This window comes from Octopus sinensis, linkage group LG8 (assembly GCF_006345805.1).
Source record: "Octopus sinensis linkage group LG8, ASM634580v1, whole genome shotgun sequence".
NCBI classification, from domain to species: Eukaryota; Metazoa; Mollusca; class Cephalopoda; order Octopoda; family Octopodidae; genus Octopus; species Octopus sinensis.
In genome coordinates, this window is record NC_043004.1 from 37,804,953 (window position 1) to 37,824,959 (window position 20,007).

Consider the following 20,007-nt stretch of genomic DNA (forward strand, 5'->3'; position numbering starts at 1 on the left):
ACACACATATATATATATATATATATATATATATATTATATATATATATATATATCCTTCTTTCTTTCCTTTCCTGAGCATCCAATAACACTATACTTGTTCCACGGTCTCGTGTTGTTGTGTTTTCATGTTTGGATTAACTATATATATATATATATATATATAATATATATATATATATATATATAATTATATATAGAGGGCATTATACATACATGCCAGAAGGCATTATACATACATGCCAAACGCTAAGAGGGACAATCAGTCATTTCTACCAAAAATATTACTAATCCCACCGAATGCAATTTTTCAAAGTAAGACATTTAAAAATATAGACCTGTATCACAGTGATTTCATACTTACGTAATCATCAGCAGGCCTGAATGTATTATAAATAAACAACGACCCTGCCCCGCTTAAGCCGACCAGCTAACTGATCAACATCAACGAAGCACATGGGTGAGTTTACATATATTACATCCGGGTAAATGGCAAACTTTTACGAATTACATTTCGGGAGAGGAAAAGTTTTTTCGGAATAAAAATTTAGCAATTAAGGACAACTACTTAATAAGGAAAACTTAACAAGAAATTGTCAGGTAGATAGCGTAAAAACCTCATAAGAGAAAAAAATTTCGAAAATAATTATTTCTTATTGAACATATTAATTTATATATAGAGGGCATTATACATACATGCCAGAAGGCATTATACATACATGCCAAACGCTAAGAGGGACAATCAGTCATTTCTACCAAAAATATTACTAATCCCACCGAATGCAATTTTTCAAAGTAAGACATTTAAAAATATAGACCTGTATCACAGTGATTTCATATGGAAACTCCGAAGTCTCTCACCTTGTGTAATTCTTTTAGCAAGAACAAGATGACTTGTTTTTTTTAATATACTTTCCTATGTGTATTGGATACCCTCTCTCTATCTTTTTAAACTCTCCTTCCCCTCCTCTCTCCCTCACACATACACACCTATTAAAAGGAGATGTTTATGTGTTTAAAGCAAAGGTACAGCAGTGGACCAGCTACTTTCTTCTTGTTTTGACTAATCACCCTATTTAAATAGTGTATCCTATGGAGGATTTTCACTTTCTTTTCTGTATTGATCTGTTTATTTAATGCTCCTTCCTCAATGTTAAGCTCATGTTTTTTTGATTTCTTCCTGCTTATCTCTTTCTGTTGCTTATCTTTTCCGTACTGATTTTCTTTTTGTTAAAACTTGGCCATTTCCTCTTGATAAACATCCGGCACCTGTGTCGGTGGCACATAAAAACACCATCCGAAGACCCGGCAAGACTAGGCACCTATGTCGGTGGCACATAAAAACACCATCCGAAGACCCGGCAAGACTAGTCAGGCCATAATCCGTGGCCCCAACCTGGGACGTAGTCAGTCCACCTGTGCATACCTTCCTTCTTGTGACACTTGTGAAGACCTTTTGAGGCAAGTGAAAGTGAAAATCAAAATAAAATAGATGAACATCAATGGAATTTGTATCTTTATGGTACCAGTGCCGGTGGCACACAAGAAAACCATCCGAACGTGGCTGTAGCCAGTACCGCATCGACTGGCCTCCGTGCTGTGGGCACGTAACAAACACCATCCGATCATGTCCGTTCGCCAGCCTCATCAGGCACCTGTGTCGGTGGCACATAAAAACACCATCTGAAGACCCGGCAAGACTAGTCAGGCCATAACCCGTGGCCCCTACCTGGGACGTAGTCAGTCCGCCTGTGCATACCTACCTTCTTGTGACACTTGTGAAGACCTGTTGAGGCAAGTGATCAAATCAAAACAAATCAAAATAGATGAACATCAATGGAATTTGTATCTTTGTGGTACCAGGGCCGGTGGCACACAAGATAACCATCCGAACATGGTTTTTATGAATTTGTATCCGAACATCGACTGGCCTCTGTGCTGTGGGCTCATAACAAACACCATCCGATCGTGGCCGTTCGCCAGCCTCATCTGGCACCTGTGTCGGTGGCACATAAAAACACCATCCGAAGACCCGGCAAGACTAGTCAGGCCATAACCCGTGGCCTCTACCTGGGACGTAGTCAGTTCACCTGTGCATGCCTTCCTTCTTGTGACACTTGTGAAGACCTGTTGAGACAAGTGATCAAATCAGATCAAATCAAATCAAAATAGATGAACATCAATGGAATTTGTATCTTTGTGGTACCAGTGCCGGTGGCACACAAGAAAACCATCCGAACGTGGCCGTAGCCAGTACTGCATCGACTGGCCTCTGTGCTGTGGGCACGTAACAAACACCATCCATCTGGCACCTGTGTCGGAGGCACATAAAAACACCATCCGAAGACCCGGCAAGACTAGTCAGGCCATAACCCGTGGCCTCTACCTGGGACGTAGTCAGTTCACCTGTGCATGCCTTCCTTCTTGTGACACTTGTGAAGACCTGTTGAGACAAGTGATCAAATCAAATCAAATCAAAATAGATGAACATCAATGGAATTTGTATCTTTGTGGTACCAGTGCCGGTGGCACACAAGAAAACCATCCGAACGTGGCCGTAGCCAGTACCGCATCGACTGGCCTCCGTGCTGTGGGCACGTAAGAAACACCATCCGATCGTGGCCGTTCGTCAGCCTCGTCTGGCACCTGTGTCGGTGGCACATAAAAACACCATCCGAGCGTGGCCGTTCGCCAGCCTCGTCTGGCACCTGTGTCGGTGGCACATAAAAACACCATCCGAGCGTGGCCGTTCGCCAGCCTCGTCTGGCACCTGTGTCGGTGGCACATAAAATCACCCACTACACTCTCGGAGTGGTTGGCGTTAGGAAGGGCATCCAGCTGTAGAAACACTGCCAGATCTGACTGGCCTGGTGCAGCCTTTGGGCTCCCCAGACCCCAGTTGAACCGTCCAACCCATGCTAGCATGGAAAGCGGACGTTAAATGATGATGATGATGATGATATTAAATTACTTTTGTGAAATACAATTATGTTAAAAGAAGAGCAAATGTAATTTTTGAATAATGAAAGTAATATATATACCAGCACAATCGCTAACAACACACAATAATTGATATATATACCTATACTCATATCTAGAGTTCTGTTTTTTCCTGTTTGCACCAATGCCCTTATCCTCCACCACTGCTTGACAACCAGTGTTGATGTGTTTAATAAGTCCTGGGGTTGAACTTAAAACCCTTCAAGGATCTCATAATGCTTAATGAAACAGTCTGAACTTTTCTAAATTACCCAACAGCATTTCTATTTTCTTACTGCAATAGTGTCTCTTTTTAGTTCTGTTTGTTGTCTGTATTTGAAAATTTATTCTGCTTTCTTAATGCTTAACTTGTGTTTTAATCATAAATTTTCATAATTTGTCATGCATCACAACATTTGTGAGATTTCTTCATCATTACTGTAATCTGAAAAGTTCTTTTGAGGTAAGTTGCTGTCTTACTTTAGAACAATATCACTCTAAATTTTCAAACAAGGCCTCCACTTACTTGCTGGAGTTGTCTTGTTTATTTTTTTGTATTCAAAAGTTCATTCTCTTATCTTCAATGTGTCTTAGTGTTTTAATGTTTATAAGTTCAGATGATTCACCCGGCATCGCAACTATCAAAAGAAGTTTTGATGTTGCTCTATCATGTGTATGCTACACTGACATGACCTAATCTGGATTAGAGTTAGGAACACAGAAAATTCAGAAAGCCAAGGTGTGTTAGTACCTCCTCACGCTCACTTAAGAAATGTTTCTCAACAATAACTCTGTCATTATTGATGGCTCAGGTACTTTAGTATTACTTGATGTAATTTTATTTGCAAGAACTCATCTCAAAGATATGTAATGATTTTTTAATTTGCCTCCTCACCAGGTAACAGGAAGTAATAAAGGGATTGGCTATGCCATTGTCAGAGCTCTGTGTAAAAAGTTCAAAGGAGATGTGATAGCAACAGGTAAGCTTATTATTATTATTGTTCTCAAGTTGGAGTACGTGCACTCCAAAGAGTATGCCACAAAAATTGTGGCTGGTGAGTGAAGTTTGTAAAAACAGTGGAACCATTACTGACTAGTTAATCTGTCTTATTAAAAATGTAATACTAAGTTTAATGAAATTTATATCTTTTAAAAGTAATAAAAGTGCAAGGCTGAGAATTTGTGTTTGGAGAGATGGGGGCAATTGATTATATTAAACCCAGTACTTGACAGGCATTTTATTTTGCTGACCCTAGAAGGTTGAAAGACAAAGTTGATTGCAGCAGGATCTGAACTGTTTAAATTGAATTGGTAATAAATATTACATTTCTGTTGCCTGTTCAGTGGTCTCCAACCATTTTACACTATATTCTTCCCATTGGGTTACACTAACATCTCTTGACATGATGACAGGGTATGGTAACAGAAAAGTTTGAATACCCTTGTACAAGACAATGAAAAACAAGCTAAATATGAAGAACAGAAACAATAGCTAAAACCACAATCTAAGATGTTACCAGGCTTGTGTCAGAGTGGCAAGTACTGTACTGAAGGAGAATCAAAAGTTAACAAGAGCACACATCAACTGGGACGCATCAACTTTGATTTAGATCTTCAGGTGGATAAAAATTGCAAAAAAAAGTTACTGGTTGTGATTTAAGGCACTCCTGGACACCTTTTATTGCCTAAACCAATCAAATTTAAATATCACTTTCAAAATTACTTTTTGCTTTGTCTTCAGATTTTATACAACAATAATATTAAATCTGACTAAATTCTTTTTATTTTTCTATTTCTAAAGAAGAACCAATCTGTATTATATACAATTTATATTTTCACTGAGGTTTCATTGTCTATAATTAGTAGTGAGAATTATACATGAGTGAATATTATATGTGAATTAACTATAGAATAAATTAATCTTTACCTCCAGACTGTGTATTATGTAGATTTTGTCAATTCTCCAAAACTTTCCACTGTCTTTCTCTCATTTTCTCAAGCTCGTGATGTTGGACGTGGGGAAGCAGCTATTGCAGAACTTGGCAAAGAAGGATGTCAGGCCAAATTCCATCAACTTGACATCACAGACACTAAAAGTATTTCTGCTTTAGCAAACTATTTGAAAGAAACTTATGGAGGCCTTGATATCCTTGTCAACAATGCTGGTATAGCTTACAAGGTAGTATCCACCTTTCTGTACTAGTTGCTTTTGTGTTTTAGCTCTAGGTCAATCCTCTTCCAAGCTTTAAAATTGAGAGCCAGATGTACCAATATAGCTAAAGTTTTATGCAAAATAGAATAATATATATGGTAGGCAAATTCATTATGTAAAAAATAGGCATTGGGTGAAGACTAAAAATGTGAAGACTTGACAGTAATTTAGGCAATAACTCAAGCAAATTTTACTGTGAATTTGTTGTTATAGGTAGATTTTACTGTAATATATTCTATTTATTGTACTAATTATGTAGCACTATTATTTTTTATAACTTATTTTCGAATTTCTAATTATCAATTAATAATTTTAAAAAATGAATTTTTAAAATTTAAAAGTGCAAAATATATTTTAACTTAGTTATTTTTTTATTTTTAATAGAAGTAACAAGTAATAACTTGTAATAAATTTTTTAGTTTTAATAAAAGCTAATATTTTCTAAATCTTAGTATTTTATTTGAAATTTTATCCTTAGCTACAGTATTTTAAGTAAAAATGTTCTTGTTCTGTACTTTACCAGATGTAATAACTTGTCCTGAACTTTTCCAGGTGTAATAACTTGTCCTGTACTTTTCTATGTTTATAATTTTAAGAATATTATTTCTCTTGCTTGCATTTTTCCATGTAATAATAAATTAACTTCAAATAAATTTTGTATTTTTTATATTCTAGCAAGCATCAACTGCTCCTTTCACTGAACAAGCAGAGGTGTCATTGAAATGTAACTTCGCTGGAACTTTGGATGTTTGTCAACAAATCTTTCCCCTGTTGCGTCCTCATGCTAGGTATGTTTACACATGTATATACGCAGAAGGTGTGTATGTGGGGGTGTCTTTATTCTAGTCTTTATACTGCTTTCCCTGTGAATCTTTCTGTTTCATCTATGTGTAGATTATTATTTTTTGGCACCTCACAGCATGTGGTGTAACCTTTTACACATAATATTAAAAAAAAATTTAGACTTTCTGTGAGGATTATCTCAGGTTGGAAACCAAATTAATGAGATCATATAATAAAGAACTAGCACATGATCAAGAATCTATTTTGTTACTCTTTAAATAAAATCTCATAGGTGTAGGAGTGGCTGTGTGGTAAGTAGTTGCTTGCTTACGAACTACATGGTTCTGGGTTCAGTCCCACTGTGTGGCACCTTGGGCAAGTGTCTTCTACTATAGACTCGGGCCAACCAAAGCCTTGTGAGTGGATTTGGTAGATGAAAACTGAAAGAAGCCCGTCGTATATATATATATATATATATATATATATATATATATGTATGTATGTGTATATGTTTTTGTGTCTGTGTTTGTCCACCCCCCTCAACATCGCTTGACAATTGATGCTGGTGTGTTTACGTCCCCTAACTTAGTGGTTCAGCAAAAGTGACCGACAGAATAAGTACTAGGCTTCCAAAGAATAAGTCCTGGGGTCGATTTGCTCGACTAAAGGCGGTGCTCCAGCATGGCCACAGTCAAAAGACTGAAACAAGTAAAAGTAATTATATAAAAATAGTACCTAGTCTTGCAGCAAAGGTTGTTTTGGGTTAACAACATACATTAATAAGAATATATAACCAGGAATTGGACTGTTGCAATATTTAATTTTCTGAAATAAAGTCCCCATCCCACTGTCAATGTCACATCTCTTTCACTTACATATAGACACCTCATAAATATTTCTACATACAGGATGTGTGGTTCATTTAATGAAAAGTGAATGATGTTAATAAAACATTGAGCAACTCATCAGCCTCATCATCATCATCATCATTACACCTTTAGTTTTCCAAATTGTCAGTGATTGGACAGATCCATATCAACATAGTGTTTTATCCATTTATTACATTCCTCTGTAATTTCCTTTTGTGCAGTCCACTTTCTTACTTTTACTCACCTGTTCTTTAGTCTTCTGAAAACTCCCTCCACTGGCATATTTGGCATTTTTACATCCAGTTAGTGTCCTTGTGTATGGCATGCCCATACCAGAACTATCTTTTCTGTACATTATGGCTGATATTCTAATGCCAAGTTTTCTCTCTACAAACAGTCGTTCATGATATGCTGATATTACTCATCTAGTAGAATATGCTTACCTCACTTCTTTTCAAACTTCATATATATAGGCGTAGGAGTGGCTGTGTGGTAAGTAGCTTGTTTACCAACCACATGGTTCCGGGTTCAGTCCCACTGCATGGCACCTTGGGCAAGTGTCTTCTACTGTAGTCTTGGGCTGACCATAGCCTTGTGAATGGATTTGGTAGATGGAAACTGAAAGAAGCCTGTCGTATATATATATATATCATCATCATCATCATCATCATTTAGCGTCCGTTTTCCATGCTAGCATGGGTTGGACGGTTCAACTGGGGTCTGGGGAGCCCGAAGGCTGCACCAGGCCAGTCAGATCTGGCAGTGTTTCTACAGCTGGATGCCCTTCCTAACGCCAACCACTCCGAGAGTGTAGTGGGTGATTTTATGTGCCACCGACACAGGTGCCAGACGAGGCTGGCGAACGGCCACGCTCGGATGGTGTTTTTTATTGCCACCGACACAGGTGCCAGACGAGCTGGCAGACGGCCACGCTCGGATGGTTTTTTTTATGTGCCACCGACACAGGTGCCAGATGAGGCTGGCAGGTGCCAGACGAGGCTGGCAGACGGCCACGCTCGGATGGTGTTTTTATGTGCCACCGACACAGGTGCCAGATGAGGCTGGCGGACGGCCACGATCGGATGGTGTTTGTTACGTCCCCAAAGCACGGAGGCCAGTCTATGCGGTACTGGCTACGGCCACGTTCGGATGATTTTCTGTGTGCCTGTCCACCGGCACTGGTACCCACAAGATACAAATTCCATTTATGTTCATCTATTTTGATTTGTTTTGATTTGATTTTGATTTTCACTTGCCTCAACAGGTCTTCACAAGTGTCACTTGCCTCAACAGGTCTTCACAAGTGTCACAAGAAGGAAGGTATGCACGGTGGACTGTCTACGTCACCGGGTCTTCGGATGGTGTCTTTATGTGCCACCGACACAGGTGCCAGATGTGGCTGGCGAACGGCCACGATCGGATGGTTTTCTTGTGTGCCACCGGTACTGGAACCACAAAGATACAAATTCCATTGATGTTCATCTATTTTGATTTGGTTTGATTTTCACTTGCCTCAACAGGTCTTCACAAGTGTCACGCGTGTCACACACTTGCCTCAACAGGTCTCCACAAGTGTCACACACTTGCCTCTGCCTCAACAGGTCTTCACAAAGTGTCACACACTTGCCTCTGCCTCAACAGGTCTTCACCACAAAGATACAAATTCCATTGATGTTCATCTATTTTGATTTGGTTTGATTTTCACTTGCCTCAACAGGTCTTCACAAGTGTCACGCGTGTCACACACTTGCCTCAACAGGTCTCCACAAGTGTCACACACTTGCCTCTGCCTCAACAGGTCTTCACAAAGTGTCACACACTTGCCTCTGCCTCAACAGGTCTTCACAAGTGTCATAAGAGGAAGGTATGCACAGGTGGACTGACTACGTCGCCGGTCTTTGGATGGTGTTTTTATGTGCCACCGACACAGGTGCCAGGTGAGGCTGGCGAACGGCCACGATCAGATGGTGTTTGTTGTGCCCACAGCACGGAGGCCAGTCGATGCGGTACCAGCTACGGCCACTTCGATGGTTTTCTTGTGTGCCACCGGTACTTGGAACCACAAAGATACAAATTCCATTGATATTCATCTATTTTGATTGGTTTGATTTGATTTTGATTTGATTTTCACTGCCTCAACAGGTCTTCACAAGTGTCACACACTTGCCTCAACAGGTCTTCACAAGTGTCATAAGAGGGAAGGTATGCACAGGTGGACTGACTACGTCGCCGGTCTTCGGATGGTGTCTATGTGTGCCACCGGCACAGGTGCCAGATGAGGCTGGCGAACGGCCACGATCGTGGTGTTTGTTTGCCCCTTCGGATGGTTTTCTTGTGTGCCACCGGTACTGGAACCACAAAGATACAATTCCATTGATATCATCTATTTTGATTTGGTTTGATTTGATTTTGATTTGATTTTCACTTGCCTCAACAGGTCTTCACAAGTGTCACTTGCCTCAACAGGTCTTCACAAGTGTCACAAGAAGGAAGGTATGCACAGTGGACTGTCTACGTCACCGGGTCTTCGGATGGTGTCTTTATGTGCCACCGACACAGGTGCCAGATGTGGCTGGCGAACGGCCACGATCGGATGGTTTTCTTGTGTGCCACCGGTACTGGAACCACAAGATACAAATTCCATTGATGTTCATCTATTGATTTGGTTTGATTTTCACTTGCCTCAACAGGTCTTCACAAGTGTCACGCGTGTCACACACTTGCCTCAACAGGTCTCCACAAGTGTCACACACTTGCCTCTGCCTCACAGGTCTTCACAAAGTGTCACACACTTGCCTCTGCCTCAACAGGTCTTCACCACAAAATACAAATTCCATTGATGTTCATCTATTTTGATTTGGTTTGATTTTCACTTGCCTCAACAGGTCTTCACAAGTGTCACGCGTGTCACACACTTGCCTCAACAGGTCTCCACAAGTGTCACACACTTGCCTCTGCCTCAACAGGTCTTCACAAGTGTCCACACTTGCCTCTCTGCCTCAACAGGTCTTCACAAGTGTCATAAGAGGGAAGGTATGCACAGGTGGACTGACTACGTCGCCGGGTCTTTGGATGGTGTTTTTATGTGCCACCGACACAGGTGCCAGTGAGGCTGGCGAACGGCCACGATCAGATGGTGTTTGTTGTGCCCCAGCACGGAGGCCAGTCGATGCGGTACCAGCTACGGCCACTTCGGATGGTTTTCTTGTTTGCCACCGTACTGGAACCACAAAGATACCAATTCCATTGATATTCATCTATTTTGATTTGGTTTGATTTGATTTTGATTTGATTTTCACTTGCCTCAACAGGTCTTCACAAGTGTCACACACTTGCCTCAACAGGTCTTCACAAGTGTCATAAGAGGGAAGGTATGCACAGGTGGACTGACTACGTCGCCGGGTCTTCGGATGGTGTCTTTATGTGCCACCGGCACAGGTGCCAGATGAGGCTGGCGAACGGCCACGATCGGATGGTGTTTGTTGTGCCCCTTCGGATGGTTTTCTTGTGTGCCACCGGTACTGGAACCACAAAGATACAAATTCCATTGATATTCATCTATTTTGATTTGGTTTGATTTGATTTTGATTTGATTTTCACTTGCCTCAACAGGTCTTCACAAGTGTCACACACTTGCCTCAACAGGTCTTCACAAGTGTCATAAGAGGGAAGGTATGCACAGGTGGACTGACTACGTCGCCGGGTCTTCGGATGGTGTCTTTATGTGCCACCGGCACAGGTGCCAGATGAGGCTGGCGAACGGCCACGATCGGATGGTGTTTGTTGTGCCCACAGCACGGAGGCCAGTCGATGCGGTACTGGTTACGGCCACGTTTGGGTGGTTTTCTTGTGTGCCACCGGCACTGGTACCACAAAGAATACAATTCCACTGATGTTCATCTATTTTGATTTGTTTTGATTTGATTTTGATTTTCACTTGCCTCAACGGTCTTCATAAGTGTCACAAGAAGGAAGGTATGCACAGGACTGACTACGTCCCAGGTCGGGGCCACGGGTTATGGCCTGACTAGTCTTGCCGGTCTTCTCATTCACAGCATACTTCCATAGGTCTCGGTCTCTAGACATTTCCTTAGTGAGACCTAAAGTTCGAAGGTCGTGCTTCACCACCTCGTCCCAGGTTTTCCTGGGTCTACCTCTTCCACAGGTTCCCTCCACTGCTAGGGTGTAGCACTTTTGCACACAACTATCTTCATCTTTCTTGTCACATGACCATACCAGCGCAGCCGTCTCTCTTGCACGCCACAACTGACGCTTCTTAGGTTCAGCTTTTCTCTCAAGGAACTTACACTCTGACGATTATGAACACTGACATTACAACATCCATCGGAGCATACTGGCTTCATTTCTTGCGAGCTTACGCATATCCTCAGCAGTCACGGCCCATGTTTCACTACCATGTAGCATGGCTGTACTACACATGCATCATACAGTCTGCCTTTTACTCTGAGCGAGAGGCCTTTTGTCACCAGCAGGGTAAGAGCTCTCTAAACTTTGCCCAGGCTATTCTTACTCTAGCAGTTACACTTTCAGCACACCCACCCCCGCTACTGACTTGGTCTCCTAGGTAGCGGAAGCTATCAACTACTTCTAGTTTGTCTCCCTGGAACGTGGCAGAAGTTGGTCTCTGCATATTTCCAGTGTTTATTGCTCCTGAGCATTTGCCACAGACAAAAACTATTTTCCTAGTTAGCCTTCCTTTGACATTGCTGCACCTCTTATGTGTCCATAGCTTACACTTGGTGCATCTTATAGAGTTTCTACCTACAACCTTTTTACAGATCGAGCAGGGCCATCTACCTGAAGGCGTTTGTGATTGATCTACCTTCCTACTTATTAGAACTTTGGTTTTGGCTAGGTTGATTCTAAGGCCCTTCGATTCTAATCCTTGTTTCCACACCTGGAACTTCTCCTCCAGTTCTGATATGACTCAGCAATTAGAGCAAGGTCATCAGCATAGAGGAGCTCCCAGGGGCAACCTGTCTTGAATTCCTCCGTTATTGCCTGGAGGACTATGATAAATAGGAGGGGACTGAGGACTGAACCTTGGTGGACCCCAACCTCTACCTGGAATTCTTCACTGTACTCGTTCCCACACCTCACCTTACTAGCAGCGTCTCTGTACATGGCTTGCACAGCTCTCACCAACCATTCTTCTATCCCTAGTTTCCTCATTGACCACCAGATAAGGGACCGGGGACCCTGTCAAAGGCTTTCTCCAAGTCAACACAAAAGCCAGGTACAAGGGCTTATCTTTGGCTAGGTATTTCTCCTGCAGCTGTCTTACCAGGATATAGCATCAGTAGTACTTTTCCCTGGCACGAACCCAAACTGCATATCATCTAAGGTAACTCTCTCTCTAATTAGTTGGGCTACAACCCTCTCCGTAACCTTCATTACCTGATCCAGCAGCTTGATGCCCCTGTAGTTATTTGTCTCTAGGGCGTCGCCTTTACCTTTGTAGCAGTTGACTATTATGCTGCTACACCAGTCATTGGGTATGACCCCCTCGTGTATCACCTGGTTAACTATACGGGTGACTAAGCTATAGCCGACACCACCAGATATTTTGAGCATCTCTGCAGTAATTCCTGATGGGCCTGGGGCTTTTCCCTTTTTTCATGCTTCTAATTGCCTTATCTACTAAGGACTGTTAACTCGGATTGCTGGTCCCTCTGTTGGGTCGACATTCGGCAGACTCTCTTTATCCCATTCATTTTCTTCATTCAGCAACCTATCATAGTGGCGTCTCCAAGTCTCTCTCTTTGCACCCTCATTAAGTGCAAGTGAACCGTCCTCCTTGCGAACACATTTCTCTCCTACCACGTCACGATTCTCTCTCACACACTGTCTTGCAACACACGAATACCTCAAGTCTTCATCCTCACGACGCAGACATTGGCAAATTTTTCCTTCTCTGCTCCCCTCTGGCTAGATAGACCTGTCTCCTGGCTTCCCTTCTGGCAGACTGATACACTTCCTGCTAGCCCACCACCGTTCTTCCAGGCCTTCCAAGCCTTTTCTTTTGTCTAATAGCCCTGTCAACAATATTGTTCCACCACCACGTTATTTTGGGTCTTAAGGGGACTTTGCACCAGCCACAGATCTGGTCAGCGCTTTCAGCAGGTTGTCCCTCAGAAGCGTCCAGTTGTCTTCTACCCCATGCGTAGCTATACTCCCTTCCATTTCGTCTAAAGCTTCAAATAACATATCTCTAAATCTCTGTCCATTCGCAGGGTCTTTAAGCTTCCAGACCCTTCTTCTCCATGTTGGTCGTCTTCTAGTCGCCCTCTTAGTCCTGATCCTAAAGTCACTAACTACCAGTCTATGTTGTGGGGTGCATTCTTCACTTGGGAAGGTTTTGGCATTTATAAGCAGCCATCTTTCCCTTTTTCTGGCAAGATATATATATATATATGTATGTATGTTTGTGTGCCTGTGTTTGTCCCCTCCAACATCTCTTGATAACCGATGCTGGTGTGTTTACGTCCCTGTAACTTAGCGGTTCGGCAAAAGAGACCGATAGAATAAGTACTAGGCTAACAAAGAATAAGTCCTGTGGTCGATTTGCTCGACTAAAGGCAGTGCTCCAGCATGGCCACAGTCAAATGACTGAAACAAGTAAAAGAGTATATATTAGGGGATTAATGCCCATGTTTAACTACCATATACATAAATCTTAACATACAATCCATGCTCTATTCAGGAAGAGAAGCTTTTTGTTGCCAACAGCTGAACTTTTCCCACTCTACTCTTGCTGCTAAACTTTCACAACACTTACTTCTGTGGCTGAATGGATCTCAAAGGTAGCTGGAGCTCTCAACTACTTCTACCTTCCTTTCTGAGCAATTGAAGTATTTACTTACAACAACTCCTATACATCTATTAAATATGAAGTCTTTCTTTTCTGTCAGTCTGCCTTATATATTTCTTTGCTGCCCACAAGGGGCTGAACATAGAGGGGACAAACAAGGACAGACAAAGGGATTAAGTCGATTACATTGACCCCCATTGCGTAACTGGTACTTTATTTATCGACCCCGAAAGTATGAAAGGCAAAGTTAACCTCGGCGGAATTTGAACTCAGAACGTAATGACAGACGAAATACCGCTAAGCATTTTGCCCAGCGTGCTAACGTTTCTGCCAGCTCGCCACCTTCAATCCCACTGCCTTTAATCCCACTGTACCCATAGCCTGAACTACGTAGACTGTGTAGAGTTCCTATTGATTCCCTTTCAGTATACTAAGTATATTTGTATCTACTTCCAATATCTCTGTCAGCAGTTGTGATCTATTTTATTTTCCGGTGCCTTAAACTTATCTTTACTAAGCTTGTCTTTCACATTAGACCTTTCTCCTAATTCTTTGATTGCTTTGACTACGAAAGTTAGGGCTTCACCATGCAGGAGTTGCCACAAACATCTTGTCTTCATTTCTGGAAAATCTAAAATCTTTCATGTGTGTATTCTTGTGGTATTTAGTTGCATTCCTTTAGATTCTGAGTACAAGCACCACTCTGTTGTATACATACATCTTCTAAGTATCAAGCTATAAGTTTTACAGGTGATATTAATCAAATATATTCATATTTATATATACCCAGGCATATACATATATCTTCTAGGTTTGATAAAATAAGCATTATACAATAAGTTTTGGGGTTGATGTTAATCAACTATATTGTTGAGAGCTTTGGTCCAGTATGGTCATAGGTGAATAACTGAAACCAGTAAAATAATAAAATGAAGTAGTTTAGTCTTAAAGTGAAGATTGTTTTGTGTTAAAATCTAATTAAGTAGATTAGTAATCAGACATATAAAACTCAATGTCAGCAAACCAATAATACCTTGACCTTGTTCTATCTCTACCTTTTATAAAAAAGTCAAACTTATATGTTTATGTTTTATGTTTTAGAGTGGTTAATGTTTCCAGTATGGTCTCCATAATGGCACTTCAGAAATGCTCAAAAGAACTGAGAGAGAAATTGACTTCTGCAGACCTGACTATTCCTCAATTAGAAAATTTGCTGGCTCAGTTTGTCACGTATGTATTAATTTCATCTTGGAGATATTATGCAGTTCCATCATAAATCTTATAAGACAACATTCAAGTTACATTATTGTAGTGTTCAGTCTAAATTGCAGCGTGGAAGGTGTTTGTAAGCCATTTAAGAAACCCACAAAAGCCGTTCGATTCACTTCAACATTTAAGTTTAATTTGTCAAAATATTTTCATCGCTTTAAAACCGCGACCTGTTCACTGACAAAAATCCGTGCTGCATCTAAATTGTTTTACTAAAACTGCTAACAAGGAAAGAGTGGGTCTCTATATGTGTCTCTGTCAACAAATCTGTGAGATATATAGCTATAGTTTATTCTCATTGTACATTTGATATTGTTTCCAATACTGTTGATGTGTGTGTGTGTGTGTACACACACACACACACACACACACACACACAAACCTACATAAATATATAGTGCAAATTATTACTTAAATTGCACAACAGCTAACCAGTATTTAGAACTCCAAGTATATTTTATTTACTTTATTTACATTCGATGGATATTTGTCCTCATCTCAATAGTTGTTAACACAACGTCGAATGTAAATAATGTTCATAATTCCTCATTCCTTAAATATAGAACTGTATTATCCATGTGAATTCTTCTTCATGTTGTTGTCCTCGTATTATTTGGTATGAGTCCATAGTTTAACCCTTTCGTTACTGTATTTATTTTGAGATGCTCTGTGTTTCTTTCAGTTAATTTTAAATACAACAAAATAACTTAGTTATCCTTAAACTAGTTAGGAACATAAATTGTTACTAAGGTTTAGTGGAAGATTTTAATGCAAAACTTATGAAAACAAAACATTTGTGCTACAGAGCCAGTTTCAGCCAGGTTGGTATCGAAAGGGTTAAATATGCCACTGAGTACATTTTCGACATGTACTCTGTGATAGATATACTGGGATTGATTATGATATTTAATTACACCATCTTAATTATGTTGCATTTACAAAAAAAATATAAATTACACTATGTAAATTATATAATCAAAATGTATTGTAATGTCAATAGAGATGTGTAACCTTAACAATCTCTCGTGTTTTGTCTTGTTTTATATATACTATTGGCACAGACCTGACTGTGTGGTAAGAAGTTTGCTTCCCAACCACAGGGTCTTGGGTTCAGTCTCACTGCATGGCATCTTGAGCAAGTGTCTTGTACTGTAGCCCAAGCTGATCAAAGCCTTGTGAGTGAATTTAGTAGACAGATGGAAGCTTGTGTGTGTGTCTTTTTGTTTGTTCCTCAGCTCGACTGACAACTGGTGTTGGTTTGTTTATACTCTTGTAACTAAGTTCTGCAAAAGGCACTGATAGAATAAGTACTATGCTTTAAAGAAACAACTATTGGGGTTGATTCATTTGACTAAAACTTGCTATCATATCAGATGATGTCCTATCATCGTCAGTCTTCAACCTGTAAGAAACAAGAATTGTTCACTATTTTCAGCAATGAAAATCTATATGAAGAGGTTTAAGTGCCACAGTCTGTAGAGATGTGTAACCTTAAAAATCTCATGTTTTGTCTTGTTTTGTATATACTATTGGCACAAACCTGACTGTGTGGTAAGAGGTTTGCTTCCCAACCACATGGTCTCACTGCATGGCAAGGATGGTTCCTGGACAACAAGTCCTATATCCTAGCTGTAAAAAGCTACCTGGTCCTTTGACTGTTGAGCCCACCTATAGCACATTACTTTTCTGTCAAAGTGAATTGCCTTAGCTTCTATCTCAATAGACTTGATCACAAAGTGGCTGGGTTATTTTCCCATAGCTACGTCAGTGATTGATGGACACCAGGATATGTCCACACAGTGATGGAGCTTTGCACCTCATCTCTGAAACCTACTATTCTGAGATCCCCAGTCATTTAGCCTGTCTAGATGCTGTCTAGATTTTGTGTGTGACCCCACAGAGATAACCTAAGAGTCTTTCTCATATCAAACCTTCTTAACAAATACACATTGGCTAGAATGCCTTTGATCATAGTTATACTCAATCAGATTGACTTTGGTTTAAACAACAATACTACAGTTAATTATTAAATGTTTAATTTGTCAACATAACTTCATTTATTTTAAATTTTTACATCAGTGATGTGAAAAATGGTGATCATGCTGCAAAAGGTTGGCCTTCAACAGCATATGGTGTTTCCAAGATGGGAGTAACTGCTATGTCTATAATCCAACAGAAAGTTCTTGACAGTGAAGGAAAGGAAGATATTGTTGTTAATGCGGTAATTATCAATTTCATTTTTTATAATTCATTTAAAGTATTTTTATTTATCTATTTGTTACTTGCTGGTTTTGGTTGAAGAGGCAGTTCTTAAGGCTTTTGCCTCCAAACCAATGAAATTGATGCCATTAATACTTTACTAACACTGTTACAAGTTAACATCTCCAGGAAAGACATTCTGAAAAAGAAGAATTTGATAAAGTGGCTTGGGCAGGGCCTAAGCATTGGATGAGAGGAGGAGAGACAAGTCAAGTGTGTTTGAGTGGTTAGAGTATGAGATAAGATATCTCTGAAGACTGAGGCCAGTTTAGTAAGGTTATTTTAACTAAAAGCTAGAAAGTATTTCAACCAGTGTTTTTACAGAATCTGCTTCCACCATAATAAACACTAACATTAATAATTTCTAAATTAGACGTAAGATAGCATGTTTTCGAAAAGAGAGGTGTAGCTAATATTATCTATCCAGTACTAGGCAGATATCTTATTTTGTTGACCCCAGAAGGATAATAAATAAAGTTGATATGGGCAGTATTTGAACAGTGAACATAAAGGAATAGAACTGACTTCCACAATATTTATTTTCCTGCATTCTACCATTTTTGTCTCTGTCACAATAATGGTAATAATATGTCTTCTCTTTTTCAGTGCTGTCCTGGTTATGTTGACACTGATATGACAAGTCACAAAGGCCATAAAACTATAGACGAAGGTAAGAGTCTCCATCTAACTATTTGATAATTTTGTTTGTTTTGAGGATCAGTGTGTTTGTATAAAATACAGGGCATAGCTGTGTTGTTGACAAGTTTGCTTTAGAACCACATGATTCTGGAGACCCCTTTTGCTGTGTGTCACATTGGACATGTGCCTGGAGGCTGTGGATATGGTACTAAGAATAAAGAGGGGTCAAGAATCCTGCCTGAGGTAATGTGAGGCAAATGACCTTAATCATTTGCAACATTAACTTTAAAAAATCAGCCAACCACCAGATAACCTACTAATGTGGCTTACACAAAAGCTTCATTTTTAGCTGAATGCATCAGTCAACATGGATTAGGGATTAAAAGTAAGAGATAAATAGAACTAGAATCTCAAGGCAACTCAAAGGAAGAGGTGATAAATCAGAGTTATCAAGCACTCTCTAGAAGGATGAAAAGCAAAGCTGATCTTTGTAGTATTTAGACTTAGAATGCAAAGAACTGGAACAAATACCATTAGACATTTTTTCTGCTATTCTAATGATTCTGGTATCTTACCATCTTTAGGAGTGAAGAAATAATAAAAGTCTTTAAGGAATGAGGAATCAGTAATAATTCGATGGTACTTAAGACTGAAATATGGAAAATAGCAGCAAAACATAGACTTAGTTGATGGGAGTAAGCAATTAGATTTAAATGAGGCCAGGGAACAGAAGAACGAAGAAGAAAGAAGACATGCACCCAACACCAGAGCTGAAGACACCTCCGAGAGAGGCGGGGCCCCACCACGTCAAAACGGTAGAAGAGTAGGGTCCGAAACCGGACGTGGTTCCTCCTGATGATGTCTTGAGCTAACTGGATCCTATAAAGGATCTGTTGTGGTAGCAGACCACGAAACACAGTTGTAATTCCTCCTCAGTACAATGTGCATTATAAACTGAGTAATAGTGTTCATACAAAGTTGATGGTTTAGTCTGTTGCTACTCCATATTTCTCACTCTATACACTTGTTTAGGTGACAAGATGTCACCTCAGTTAATGCCGAAAGCAAGGAATTTGGAAAATGGTAGTAGAGTGAATCATTCCCATTGAACAGATATATAAACTCTATTATATATATTATGTTTTTCCTAAAACATATCAACTTTGTCATAAATATTTTTTTCTCTCCCTCTCTCTTTTCACTTCTCTTTAATAAAGGTGCTGATACTCCAGTGTATCTTGCCTTACTGCCGCCGAATGTTAAAGAACCACGTGGTAATTATGTATCAGAACGTCAAATTCATGAATGGAAATAAACAGAAGATAAATGTTTTCCTTCTGAATCTACAGAAAAATAATCATACCTGCATGAAAAAAGAAATTTAATCATTTATATTTACAAAATAAACAATTTTAATTGTAATTGAATGTTTGTTTGTTTATTTATTTATTTATTTTTGTAAGATTATTCTAAGATTAAATGAAGAATACATTTCTATATTTTAAAATAATTGATGATATAAGAATCAAACTGTTGATTCTTAGCCAATGCTTCATGGCATTAACCAGAGAAAAGGGTTATGATTTCTAATGGATGTTCAATTTTGGATTTCCTGTTTTGAATGTACTCTTAGCATCTGAATCCTCATAGTTATTATTGTCAATCTATATTTATTTTTTTAAATGCTAGAATGCGTTGGATGGGTCTCACAACATCTTACCTTTTATTTCTGTGACTGAATATTCTTCCTATTGCCAACTACTTTAAAGCATGTATTGAGTGGATTTTATTGTGTCACCAATACTGATGAAGTTGTCTGATGTGAAATTAAATAACCTCCATTTTGTTCCACTTGTTATTGGTGTTACTACTTTCAAAAATGGATAGCTTGCAATGCAGTTTGCAGAGTTCATATCTTATTCATATGATCCGTTTTTGACAGGTTTCTCCATCTGGATGCCGTTCTTATCACCAATCACTTCACAGTCTTGACTGGATGCATTTTATCATGCCACCAGCATTAAAGAAAATGTCTACAACAGGACTACAGAGGTCTCTTTTCTGTTTCAATAATATAACTTTATCACTTCTCATGTCTTCCCAGGTCTTCCATTCTATCTGGCAGCAGTCACATTTTCTCTCTGTATTGTCTCCATTTGCCTTATT

General features: G+C 39.7%; 1 protein-coding gene across 1 annotated transcript in view; it reads left to right on the forward strand.

Moving 5' to 3' along the window:
• Positions 1-19,221, forward strand: part of LOC115215080 (carbonyl reductase [NADPH] 1) — a 31,833-nt gene extending 12,612 nt beyond the window's left edge. The window contains exons 2-8 of the mRNA XM_029784239.2: positions 3,877-3,958; positions 4,979-5,157; positions 5,866-5,978; positions 14,776-14,904; positions 17,023-17,164; positions 17,809-17,872; positions 19,059-19,221. Coding sequence (XP_029640099.1) covers positions 3,877-3,958; positions 4,979-5,157; positions 5,866-5,978; positions 14,776-14,904; positions 17,023-17,164; positions 17,809-17,872; positions 19,059-19,156 — 807 coding nt within the window. The 3' untranslated portion in view covers positions 19,157-19,221. The remainder of the gene's footprint in view (positions 1-3,876; positions 3,959-4,978; positions 5,158-5,865; positions 5,979-14,775; positions 14,905-17,022; positions 17,165-17,808; positions 17,873-19,058) is intronic.
• Positions 19,222-20,007: the final 786 nt, after the last annotated feature.